The 14,085-nt window shown below is 38.3% G+C and overlaps 1 protein-coding gene across 1 annotated transcript; it reads right to left on the reverse strand.

The window, feature by feature from the left end:
- Positions 1-53: 53 nt before the first annotated feature.
- On the reverse strand, positions 54-10,916 carry ATXN3 (ataxin 3). The gene is made up of 10 exons (XM_010011946.1): positions 10,738-10,916; positions 10,097-10,141; positions 8,678-8,763; positions 8,209-8,275; positions 5,722-5,809; positions 5,335-5,467; positions 4,096-4,271; positions 3,543-3,666; positions 803-891; positions 54-148 (listed from the first exon to the last, which is right to left on the reverse strand). The coding sequence occupies exons 1-10, from the start codon at positions 10,789-10,791 to the stop codon at positions 54-56; spliced, it is 957 nt and encodes a 318-aa protein (XP_010010248.1). The 5' UTR covers positions 10,792-10,916.
- Positions 10,917-14,085: the final 3,169 nt, after the last annotated feature.

A 14,085-nucleotide genomic window follows, 5' to 3' on the forward strand; every position in this document is an offset into this window, starting at 1 on the left:
AATAAGAGGAATGTAAGTGTTTAAAAAAAAAGGGGGGGGGGGGGGAAGTTAATTCATTTCTCCTCTTCTGTATTCAAGTGGTTTCTAACAGATTCCAGAGACATATTCATAGCTGCCTGAAGCATGTCTTCTTCACTCATATCACCTCCTAAAGAAAATAAATGCATGTAAGTTGTAATAAATGCACAGAGCTGGTTCTCAACTGTAGTTAAATGCTATCATTGCTCCCTTTGTCCACACCCGCCTGTTTCCACCCCACCCCCAAAATAGGCTTTGTTTTACAAAATCATTGAACATTTTGCACTTAGCATTCCATCCACAACAGTCAGTTTGTAACAAGTACTATATATTTATTTGGGATCACCAATACTTAATAAAAGCAAGGCCTACATACTTATATTCTACTGAAAACTGGTTCCAGTAATTTTGTCAGACACTACTCAAAGTTTATTACATTATCACACTACTTTAGAAGTAGCTTAGAAAACAAATTATTGGCACAAATCCTATCTAAGATTACAATTGTTAATACTCAAGCCAAACAAAACAACAAAAAGACAGAACTAAGATGGTCTAACAGTAATGCTCTTCACTTTGAAACACGATATTGACACTCAGAGCAGAACAGGCTTTTCAAGAAAGTGATCCTTCACTGCCAAAAAGAGTAATGGCTCTGATAGACCATCTGAATGGCTGCCAGTGCGAGGAAGCAGGCAGTCAAGGAAAGTTAGGAAACAGAGCACAACACAAAAACAGAAAAGACAAATATTATACTGTTGAAAATAAGTTTAAAAAACAATACCTGGGTCAGCTTCCGGAGTGCCCGAGCTTAGAGTTGGCTTATTGTGTAGGTTTTGAGTCTGATCTTGCTGCTGTAGCTGTTGCTGCTGCCTGAAAGTGTTATAAATTTATAAGAGAATAAGATTAAGATTGGTAGGAGACCTGTATCAAGTCTAATTCATTGTAAGGAAGGCCAAGAGTGAGAACTAGAAGCTGTTTGGTACAGTAACAGCCCTGCACCTAAAATCTCCTGAAATGTTTCACCCTGTTACCCCTCAGACACCTATCTTCCCAACATTATATGGCCAAGCCACATTACTGTTTTCCTAGAATTTGGATGTTCTGCATTCTTACCATCTCATGCGAAGTCTAACTCCTCCCATCCATAGCATTTCTATTTCCTCCATCACTAGGAGACAGAGATAAGGAAAAGCTATAATATTCCAACGATGTATCCTGAGGGTACTCAGTTCCCTGAGTTGGACTGCAGAGATGGGGAGCTGACTGAAGTCCCCATAATTCAGGAAGAAATGGTTAGTGTCTCCTGTTCCACTTAGACTTACACAAGTCTATGGGATTGGATTGGTTACACCCAAGAGTGCTGAATGAGCTGGCAGAGGAGCTTGCTAAACCACTCTCCATCAGCTATGAGCAGTCCTGGTCTAGTGGGCAGGTCCCCGAGGATTGGAGGTTGGCCAATGCAACGCCTCTCTACAAAATGGGCAGGAAGGATGACCCTGGGAACTACAGGCCTATCACCCTGACCTCAATGCCAGGGAAGGTCATGGAGAAGATGATTCTAAGTCAAATCACAAAGCACGTGTGGGAAGACAGGGATCAGGCCCAGTCAGCATGGGTTCATGAAGGGCAGGCCCTGCTTGACCAACCTGATCTCCTTCTGCAATAAGGTGACCGCCTGGTTGATGATGGAAAGGCTGGGACATTGACTATTTGGACCTAAAGCCTTTGACATTGCCTCCCACAGCATTCTTCTGGAGAAACTGGCTGCTTATGGCCTGGATAGGTGTATTCTTCACTGGGCTGGAAACTGGCTGGATGGCAGAGCTCAAAGAGTGGTAGTAAATGTTATCACATCTAGTTGGCAACTAGCCAATAGTGGCATACCTTACAGCATGGTATTAGGGCCACTGTTGTTGATGATCTGGATGAGGGATTGAGTGCACCCTCAGTAAATTCGCAGATGACACCAAGGATAGGAGGGTTCTGCAGAGGGATCCGGACAGGCTCGATCAATGGGCTGAGGCCAGTGGTATGAGGTTCAATAAGGCAAAATGCCAGGTCCTGCACTTAGGGCACAACAACCACATGCAACGCTGCAGGCTTGGGGAAGAGTGGCTGGAAAGCTGTTCAGCAGAAAAGGACCTGGGAGTGTTGGTCAGTCTAGCTGAACATGAGCCAGCTTGTGCCCAGGCGGCCAAGAAGGCCAATGACATCCTGGCCTGTATCAGAAACAGCACAGCCATTAGGGACAGGGCAGTGATCATCCCCCTGTAGTGGGCACTGGTGAGGCTGTACCTCAAATCCTGTGTTCAGTTCTGGGCCCCTCACTACAAGACATTGAGATGCTGAAGCAGGTCCAGAGAAGGGCAAAGAAGCTGGTGACGGGTCTGGAGCACAAGTCTGATGAAGAGTGGCTGAGTGAACTGGGGTTGTTTAGCCTGGAGTAAAGGAGGCTTAGGGGACACCTTACTGCTCTCTACAACTACCTGAAAGGAGGTTGTAGTGAGGTGGGGATCAGTCTCTTTTCCCAAGTAACAAGTGATAGGACAAGAGGTAGCGGCCTCAAGCTGAGCCAGGGGAGGTTTAGATTGGGTATTAGGAAAAATTTCTTCACTGAAAGGGTGATCAGGCGTTGGAACAGGCTGCCCAGGGAAGTGGTGGAATTGCCATCCCCAAAGTGTTCAAAAATGTGTAAATAAGGCCCTCAGTGACATGATTTACTGGTTTGGCAGTCCTGGGGTAATGGTTGGACTTGATGATCTTAAAGGTCTCCACCAACATAGTTGATTCCATGTATTAAGAAGGTATTCCAGAACAGCAACATGTAATACCATCTAGAACACTTTTGTGTGATGCACATTAGAGGCATCATTATGAGAAGCAGTCTTTGAGAAAGAATGCTTTTCTTCAGAAAAATCATTAAAGAAATCTACAGGATTTCATTTAAAATATACCTGAAGGGGGCCTACAAAGAAGCTGGAGAGAGACTCTTTAGCAGGGACTGTAGCGATAGGACAAGGGGTAATGAGTTTAAACTTTTAAGAGGGGAAGGTCAGGTTAGATATAAGGAAGAGGTTCTTTACAGTGAGGGTGGTGAGGCACTGGAACAGGTTGCCCAAAGAAGTGGTAAATGCCCCATCCCTGGCAGTGTTCCAAGGCCAGGTTGGACAGAGCTCTGGGTGACGTGGTCTAAGGCGAGGCATCCCTGCCCTTGACAGGGATGCTGGAATTAGATGATCTTAAGGTCCTTTTCAACCCTAACCATTCTATGATTCTATAAAATGTATTTCCGCCCCCCCCCGCCCCAAGACTGATGTTGCACTACTAATAGAACTCCTATTATTTACAAGTTTCTTTTCTTCTTAAGGAGCCATGCAGGAATAGCAAAATTCAGGTACTGTTAGGAAAATGTTAAGAGAGAAAAGTTAGGTTTGATCTCAGTGAGAAACTCATCCACACCCTAGCAGCACTAGGAAATATGACATGTACTTCCAGATGTAGTTTTGTATCAAATACTTTACTTTTCAAAATACGCTTGTCTTCTCCTTCGCAGTTCTTCTGAAGAAAGGGAGTCTGTCTGACTGGTGTGAGGCAGCTGAGGAACGTTCTGTGGTAATGAGCCTGAGATCTCACTTCGACGACTACCTAAAATGAGAACATACAATATCCTACTAATTACTGTAAAATGAAGTTAGTAAATGAAATACAGCTTAAGAAAATGTCTTCAAACTTCAGAGGAATAAATATGCTTATGGGAGAAATAAGCACCTAGGCTAACTCCACTTGATACTATCTCCTCTTCACATTAGGACTGCTTCCTTTCCTTCCTGTCACCCTTTGCCAATTTGTTCTTGCTTCCCAATGATGAATGCTAACATGCAAGTGACAACTTTTCAAAAGCAGAAAGGAGATAGCTACACAGAGTTCTGGACTGTCCTTCCATGCCTCAAAGCCAGTCTTTTCAGAGAGCTTGACTCATGTTGGAAGAAGTGGCTGACTGAAACTGATTTCAGTAGCTGCCTTAAAGCATAAGCAACATGAACACTCTAAGAGAAATTTAGATGAGCACTGCACCTTGCATGCTGAGTTGAATGGCTCTGCGAAGATCAGCTTCTTCATCTTCCATATCCATTTCCTGCCTACTTAGAGCCAGGGCTTTCTGAAAATTCTCTTCATCTTCATCTAGCATGCCTGTTCCATCATAAGGATGGTTAACATCTATTGCTTGGTCCACATCACTTCTGGGTAGCCTGTGAAATTGATATATTTATGACAGAACTCAGGCAGAAATAGTAACTTTTACTATTAAATTTGAAGTCAGTATTTCCTAATGTTTTGACTTAATTTTTTTTTTAACTTTGGGGAAAAAAACCCTTCTATTGTGAAAACTTGTTATATAAACAAGTATTTTCATTTCTACATGAAGCAGCACAAAAGGACTGCAAGAGCTTGCAGCTGTAAAAAAATGAATACTGCAAAACTCTAAACCCATGCAGTAAGTCTACAAAAAGCAGTAATACATGTCATTTAAACCAATTGCTACTTAAACAGAAAACAGTGCATGTGGTCTCTTTCTCAGGAAACTGATAACCACACTAGAGAAACAGGTCCTCTGTAAACTATACACACGTTCTATGTTACCACCAAGTAGTTTGTTTTTATTCCATCAATTTACAACACCAGTTTACCTTTACAAAGTGGAAGAAATAATAATGAATTAATTCCTCTGAAAAGCCGTAAGCAATTGGCTTATTGCAATTCATTCACTATGAAATTGTGATAGAATTGTTGCAGAAGTAGTACTTTATATGCTTTCAAGGATATTTCATACAAGCAGTACCCTTCACAACAGAGCAGTACTACAACATGTACAGTGAAATTATTCCAAAAGGGAATGCTGTATGACTTACACGATGTGAAATTCAGGTATGGGTTTCTTGTTCTTTTCTACTTATAACAGAATGCACTGAGCAGTCTTAATTATAGATTGATTACTATTAACCATAGTTTGGTAAGATTTGTTTACCCATTTTACAATAATTGGAAAAATACTGTAATTGTTAAGTTAAAAATCTGCACTGTACAACACTTCCGCACATGGGAAGATGAATCCTTATTCAGGCAGGTTTTGCCCACTTAAAAATACACCATTTATATTCACTGACTTACTGTTAACTTTATGCAACAATAGTAAGCACATTGCATTAAAAATACTTCTAATTACTTCTTAAGGAGGTTGTCTCCATAGAGACATTAATCATGGAAACCAGTCATACTGTAACATTACTAAAACGAAATCTCTGTTTACTTTACCTCTGATCTCTTGTAGGTGCTGCCTCTTCTCCAATTAGTTTTGGTCGCTGTATCTGCTGTACCCGAATCATCTGCAATAGCTGATCAGCCTCACAGTCTGGCAGGTCACCTTTTACTACAAATATGGAATAACCTGAGGAAAATAAATTGTAAGTCTACAGCATTAAGGTGCATGCAAAAACACTCTAAAATGCACACTATATGGAACACAATGATGTGCAATTTATTACAATGAAGGGCTCTACCTTTCATTATAAAGGACTTGGGTTATTTCACTATTTCAATCATAAAACTAAGGATAATTAACTGAATACGTAAGTTCTAATTAATTAATGATTATTACCTACTTTTAATTAATGAGATTTAACATCTGCAAGTTACTATTACCTTCCTGTTGTAATTGAGCCAAGAAAAGTGCAAGATATGTATCTGATATTAGTTCTGGACCCATCAAGAGAGAGTTCAAGTTAAACCACTGTAATTAAGAAAAAAAAGGTTTGAGAGAACATATTAGCATAAAGATTTCTCGGTAACCCATTTCTGTACATTCTGGTCATTTTCTACGATGGAATATCCGAATAAATCTAGTAAATTACCAAATTAAAAGTCTTTGAAGCACAATACCTCTAATGCTAAAGGTTACCCTTCAAATACTCTTCAGCTAACAGGAGGTATGAAGTTGGAAAATTACTGCATGCTCTCTCCCATTACTGAACACTGGTATCAGGCAAACAGACTAAAACAAGCAAGTCAAAATATAATAGTAGAAGAGTTATTTCAGACATCATTCTAAAATTCCGCTTAATCCGAGTTTTAAGTCTGTTCAGAGACTAATAAGGGAAGAAACTCTTCATGAGTTAATGCTGTATCTTAAGAAATTAACAGATACAGGAAACAGAAGTTGAATTTTTTACATAAAATACCTTCATTAAACATTCTGCCTTTAACAGCTGAAAACTATTTTTTTATTTAAAAATTAAGAAAAATAACTAAAATTTAATATGCTAATAGTTGAGCATAATGTTATAATAGGAGATAAATATAGACAGTTTATAGTTCCCTGAAGACAAGCAGTCATTTATAATACTTCTCTACAGAGAAACCATATACTATATGGATGTCAAAATATCCTATCTTTAAACCCTCATATATATTGCAATCAATCTGAAGAACCTTATTTATACCATACTCATTCAATACTACCCATTTTAACCAGGAAGCATCATTTCAGATAGTGGGAGGAGAATTCTATCTCCGTTCTCACAAAAATGTGTTTATCTATCCAAACTTACATGTATGCAGTTATACACTTGCAGTTGGGCCCATACTATAATTCACCTGGAATAGAGATGTCTACCTACCAATTTGTCATTCAGTCACTGAATTTGCTAAAAACACCCTTTGCCACTGCGAAAGGGTAAGACAACCAACAATGTAGGAATGGGCAATAAAAAGTTACATAAACAAATGTGATGGACAGATTACAGACAAACTTTTAAAAGGGAACATGGAGAAGGAAGGTTTGGTAAACTGCTTTTGCTTTAACAGAAGAGAAGCAGGTCAAATCTATTTTTTTTTTCATTCCTCTCTAGATAGCACATACCTAGTATTGTTTTCATGTGGTTACAACCTGCATGTACAAACAGAAGACATTCCCCCTCCAACTTAGAACATTTTGGGCTAGAATACTACCACACAAAATTCCACCCAACACGGTTGCATATAAAAGAACATTCCCATACTTTTAAGAGACCATTCAACTGTTTTGATATTAAATATACAAAAATGGCCTGTAAACATTACCCATACTTTCAAATTAAAGCAGAACAGCAGAGTTTAATGTGTTTACTCACAGCTGGGTTTGGTTTGTTGTTTCTTTGTTTGGTTTCTGTTTGTGGGTTTTTTGTTTGGTTTTGGGGTGTGGGTTTTGATTTTTTTTTGTTTGTTTTTTTGTTGTTTTTTTGTTGGGGTTTTTCATCTGGATGACAAGATAGGTAGCCACCACATGCAAAAGGAACCAAATGCATAAAGAGACTCCTGTCCATTATTGTAGAACATGAAAGACTATTTTATGAATATTTTCTATGGGGAAAAAAAAAAACCCAAACCAAAACCAACCAACCAAAACCAAACCTGAAAACACCAAACCGGCTTATGTTGCATAAAAACTTATGCAGTATGATCCAGAACAATGATTGGCTACTGAAATAAAAAACTGCATTGGTGTTACAAGGTATATGGATGTGGCTTCAGTTACTACATCTATGTACCATATACTTGTATGGCCACCCCCTACCTTTAGTAACTACTCCCTGCTTATAAAACTGTTTCTGAAAGTTTTCTAAAATAGCGCAAAGCTGTGATTCTCCTTTCCGCAACCTTATCCTGATGGATACTCTTAAATACTAGCAACCATAAATATTAATACCTTTGAAATTTGCACATTTCCTTATGTCTACTGTCCATTTAAATGAGCATAATTATTTTTACAATGTAAATAAATTAATGCATTTGTTAGCATTCTATAGGGATGCTAATCTTTCTCTAGGACTCCTCTCACCCTCTTTTCATGCAGAAAAGAAAGAAAAGAGCTAAAGATGTCACACAGACTCTACCAAAACTGCAGCTCCCTAGAGGACAGGTTCACTGAGCAATTGATCCTAGGGTCTTTCTCCAGGCTAACATTCATAAAAAGTTACCTGGTATTTTTGTGATATAACAAACATTTAGCATTGACTCTATTTTATTTTATTTTATATGGGATACTATTAAACTGCAGCAAAAGCTTGCAAAAGGCCAAGACATGGTCTAGTTGCAACCACTTTTCCACCCCCATTCTGAAGTAAATTTTTAAGTAAAAAGAGACAATGTCACCTGTTTTCCTAACTTTCGAACTGTAAACCAGTGTTCCTTATAATTACAAATAAATGATTTTTCATTTCTGTAAAAAGAAAAACAAAAGGTATAGATAAAATTAAATACTCTACTATTGGAGTGCATATTAATGTTTAAGTTCTTTGCTACCACTAATTTAAACTTACATAATAAAATTTCAGTAATACAACTATACTATACTACTTTTGTAACATTTAGTAAGTTGTCAGCATTACTGAAATCTCCCTGTATCTATGATGCCACAGATACTGAGATATTATGAAGGCACAGAGGACGCATACTCATATAACACCCCCAAAAAGAAAAATTTAAAGACAGAGGGGATAATAAAACCATCAGAATGCAACAGAGCTTGAAATAGTAATTTTAAAGAAAGATTTAAGTCATATATTAAGAGTATTATTTTTCTGTAAAATGAAAGCAGGGTGCTAAGAAAAAAATGTCTTACATAGGGTCGATCCCAAGCCTCTGATACTCTGGGCTGTTGAAGAGGACTAGTTCTAAACCCCAAACTTTCAAGGCATTGCTTATAACCTGTCAAAAAATAGCACTTTTCATGAATCAAACCAGTCAAATCTTAATTTAAGCAATACAACCATTTAAACTGCTATAAGCAAACATACTAGTTTCATAAAACTTGGGATTTCAAAACACTGCTAGGAAACCTAGAAATCATATTATTCAAAAAACAGCTGTCATGAATCTACATGCAAACATAACATGCATGCCATACCTATGGGGAAGTAAGAAAACTACTAGGATTTAACTGAGTTGTATTAACAAGCTTATTCCTCCAGACACAGCTATAACTTCACCTCTCACAGACACTTCATAAGATGTCATCTCTTTGCTCTCAGTGTACTGCTCTGCCATTCCTGTCCCCCAATATCATGTCATCCTTCCCCTCAGTAACTCAGAAGTTTTGCACCACTGGAGTGCCACGGGATCAGGCATGTACACTAGCACAAACTCTTTTAAAGTAACTCTTTAGCACTAACTGAAATGAAGCTGTAAGAAATTTAAATTAACATTCATCGTCCTTTCAGCCAGTCAACTACGTAGCCAGTGAGCAAAGCAGTGACAGGGCAAAAAAAGTAGAATATGAGAAGCCTGGTTTTCAGCTTCAATACTGAAGCAGCGCAATGAAGAATATAATAAATGCCAAACTGTTAATGGCTTTTCACTGAATAGAACAAACAGCCCTGTCCTGCCACAAAAAAAAAAACCAAACCAAAACAAAAACAAACCAAACAAAACAAAAATAAAAACAACCCTCCCCCCCCCCAAAAAAAAGGGCTCTTGAGGGATTCTGGAACATTGAGAATCACCACTCAAACCTCAGGAGACAGCCAAAGGCGCAAAGCATCATCTACAGCTCCACCTAGATACAACCCCCAATTTGGTGTTCAATACCTTCTTCTTGTTGTTGTTTTGTATGTGTTATAAAAACTTGAATGTAGATATTACAGCTTTTTCCATTCTGCAGATTGCTGCGATAACCCTGTGACCAAGGGCTTTACAGTCTGTATTTGAGACGACAATCTCAAGTCTGCTCTTTCACCAGTAGTCTATAGGAGCCAAGATTTACACATGAAGTGCCTATAAGCAGCAACTTCGAATCAAGCTTATTGCCAGCAGGTGTCATTTTGCAGTTCGGGAAGTCCATGCTCCTACCGTGTGTTTAAGGGCCTATGAACTGAAGAATTGCAAGTCACTTAATGGAAAACCCTCTGAACATTTAGAAGTCCACTACTTAATTCCATGAAGCTTATAAACTGGAAACTAGATAAAAAGCTCAATGCTATTTAAATTACATAAGACACACTGCATAAATAGAAAAATTCTGTCAGTATAAAGCCATGCTTACTTGAATTGAGAAGAATCCACTATCATCCATATTTACAGAAGGCTGCTGCTCAGTATGAGGTTGGGAGGAAGAGAAGGGAAAAAAGGTGTAAGCATCAAAGATCAGAAATAATTAAGTTTTGAAACCAAATATAACTATGCATACTTAAAGCAACAACTCAGTATGCCCTAGTATGTAAGGCTGATTACAATACCCAAATAAGCTTATTAATTAAAACCCCCAAACTTTTAAATTAGAAATGCTCAGTGCTGAAAGGACAGGCAGGCATGGGAACTTCTGCTCCTACCTCTGCCACTAGCTTACAAAAAAAAAAAAAAAAAAAAAAAACCAAAACCAAAAAACTCAAAAACCCCAAACCCCCAAAAAAGGCAAATTGCTGATCCTCTTCCTCCTCACCATGCCTGACCCCCCTACCTGTAAGATGAAGATAATGTAGCTTTTTGGAGAAATTTCATAAAGCTGCACTAGTAACATTTGAGAATGCTAAATTTAAGATGTGTGAATGAAAAGACCTATAAAAATTAAGAAGTTTCAGCACTGGGAAATTAACCTTCTCTAGCCATGCAAACATAGTGGGTCTATGGTATAAAATATTAGATTTCAGGCAAATATCAAGTAAACTCAAATTAAGATTATTTTACCTGCAAAAATGTTCTATATTCTTCACTAGACACTCCTCCTTCTGCCATTCTCATTCTTTCTTCCTCATCCAACTGCTGTGCAATAGAGGATAATTCAACAGGACTAAAATATTCCCCTTGTAGCAAATTATTCAGACAGTGCTGAGCACACAATGAGCCTTCTTGCTAACATTGGAAGAGAAAAAAATACCAAAGACAACAACAACAAAAAAAAAATCACATTAATGTTTTACTCTGTAAAATGACTCAACCATTTAATTTGGGCATCCTGCCCTCGCCACTCACCCAGAATGCCATACATTCTTTGGATGTATTACACTGCAAGCTATAGAATACAACCCTCCCATCTATTTGATGGGAACAAACCATCACGCATACTACTTTATTTCCTCAAAGGCAATAAGTTAATGTCAAAATGTTATTTTTTAAAACACCGGAAAAATTGCCACTGGCCTGACCAAATCACACAAAGACTGCAACTATCTGGACAATGGATTCTGTCCTCTTCCAAGTCACAACCACAAGAAAATCAAACAGTTTTAGATCTCTACTTTCCAACAAAAATGTTTCTCTCGAACTTTTAAAATTTTTCTTCCCTACCAAGTGTGGCTATTGGCAATTTGCTTTCCACATGTGGGTAAAGCAAAGCAGACCATTAGGACTTTGAACACATTAAAAAGTATACATCTACAGAATTTATTTCCTTCATTTCAGGCTACTCACCAAGTTTGGGTCATAGCCAGTTTATTGCAGAAAAAGTTATCAGGAGCTGGAGGAGGAGTAAAGCTCCTTTTCCACATTATATTTATGGATAGAAATTAGGTAAAAGAGGCTAATACTACTGGTTCTAAAATTCTGATGACAATGATGAAGTGACAAGAAAAAAAAATAAATTCAGTATATTAAACAATGAAAATATTTTTGTTGATAAACCATCTAAATGGAAAACACTTCAGATACATTTCTGTTATGTTCAATGTGCTGGATATGAAACAAAGTAACAAAACATCTTTTAGACTGTCAACCCAAATTAAAAATTTGTAAATTAAGTAGAATAGTAGAGTAACTAAACTACAAGTGCAAGACAAGATTAACATCAGTTTTTAAATCCTGATTTCTCTTTTGTTTTAATGAGTCATCATTTTTATTTACATTAATAACCCCAGTGTGCATACACTATTAAAAACAAAAGTCCCAACTAAAATAAGTAACACCCCTTCCTCCCACCAAACCCACAGAAACTAAGAATGCAAAAGCATGGCTTGGAGGAACAGATTTTGAACTTCCATGAAAGCCTCATATAAATCATACGCACAAATCTCCCATGATCTCCCTTACAGCAGGAACACTGAAAGTTCCCTCTACCACAGACCACAGAATCTTTCTAGGACTTCATCACTCAACTGAGCAATGAGTTATTAAAACTAGACGGGCTATACAGCCCAGGTGAAAGAGAATCTAGAAACCTCCTCCAGCTCATGTCCTTCCCTGAGCAAGGATCTCAAGATTTAAAGCAGCTCCCATCCCCTTGATACCACATCCCTGTTGCTGGTCATATGATAAAGCTATAACAGAAAAACCTGTTCAAGAATCACTGGTTTCTCCACCAGAATTATATGAAACTCATTCAGAAACAAAAAGATATTAAAATACCTTTGAAAATGAGTTGTAATACAGGCTTCAATCTTAATTTTACTAAAAGGATCTTTCTGTATTTGTACAGTTTTATCTTAAAGTAATAAATACTAATTTTCATTTTGCCATTGGAGGAAATTTTTAACAGACATTAACTTCAGGGTTGGGTTGGTTTTTTTAAATGCAGAAAATGCTACATCTTTCCATAACCTGTGATTTCCTCCTTGAAATCTATCCTGATATAAACTGCTGCCCTACTTTCAGTGTTTTCAACCACTAATATCAAAGAAATTACCAACTTCTAAATTAGTGGTTCCTTAAGCCCCATCCTTAAGTCCTGCTTTCTGCAACTGTCACACTGTTGATAAAAATGCCCCATTGCTTAGGTCTTTGTTTTGATAAATTTCCTTTATAAATACCATATTTTTCATGCCTTTTTATCAAAACATCTGAGGTGTGCAGATTGAAGTGTGGGGACGTGTGTGCACATACAGCACTTTAAATATTTTGACACCACTTGATGGGGGGGAAGGGGGAGAATACCCCTTAAGAAAAGGGACAGAGGTTCAGTTAAATTTCCTGTAGAATAACGACAACAAGATAAAATAGTTGGTACTCCAATTTAGAAGAGGCATTCAAGTTTAATTTTGTAACTGTGTAGCTGACTTACCAGGGAACAACCCAAGACTGCACCCCCCACACTCCTCAAAACCTGTAACAACTACAATCAGCTTGTAACTTTAAATGTATTGTGCTCTGTGACTTCAGTTTCAGCAGTTTTGTTATTAAATTAGAAAGCAACTTAGTCATTAAAAAAAACCAAACACATTATTAATGTAAATCACTTCATTATGTGATAGGCTAGGCCAGGTAACAAAAAGGTACACTCGTTTCGAACTTAGTTTCAAATCTAGACTGGAACTCAAGGTCACTGTAACAGAGACCATAATGGTTGAAATCCAACACTCATCCTCTGGGCAGCTGCTGTTTAACACCACAGTGCTTGCCAGGTTTTGCAATCAAAACCTAGTTTGAAAGAACACTTCTTACATTCCACAGATTTCAGAACAATAATTTATTATTTTTAAGAAAGTTATACTGCTATCTTGCTTTATTTGCTAAGTAAACTAAGCAATATACAAGGGCAGTGTATAAAAAGTGCTAATCTTAAGACAATAAAGGTGCAGAGATATTGGTAAAGTACATGAAAAAAGACAATTATATTTGAATAGCATTAAAGCATAAATAGCTCGTATTTGGGAACCTGGATAAATCACAGCAATTCATAGAAGCGTTTGTCCTCCAACACAGGAAACGCTGTTCAGCACGCAGAAGTACAGTACCTTAATTAGGACTTCCTTAACAGCTCTCCCTTTCCCTGCGCGTTACACAAGCCCAACCAAGCCAGGGTAGGTGAAGGGCTGTGCCCGAGAGCACAGAAACAGCCCTGCCCGCCGCTGCTCGCCCTCATGCTCATTTCTCAGTCATGCGAGTTCTATCACAAGAAACAAGCAGCTGTAGCCTGCGCCTTCCCGTACTCGAGGTCTATTTCTAAAAGCCCAAGAAAAGCAGTCACCGTGCGACAGAGAGCGCTGGGGCTCAGCCCCGACCCTCTTAGATCTCCACTAACAGCACTTCCTTTCCCCGCGGAGCCAGCAGGCCTCCCAGAGCCTAGCTGGGCCTGGCCAGAGACACCGGCAAGAGCCCAGCTCT

This window comes from Nestor notabilis, unplaced genomic scaffold, assembly GCF_000696875.1.
Source record: "Nestor notabilis isolate BGI_N333 unplaced genomic scaffold, ASM69687v1 scaffold2713, whole genome shotgun sequence".
Lineage (NCBI taxonomy): Eukaryota > Metazoa > Chordata > Aves > Psittaciformes > Psittacidae > Nestor > Nestor notabilis.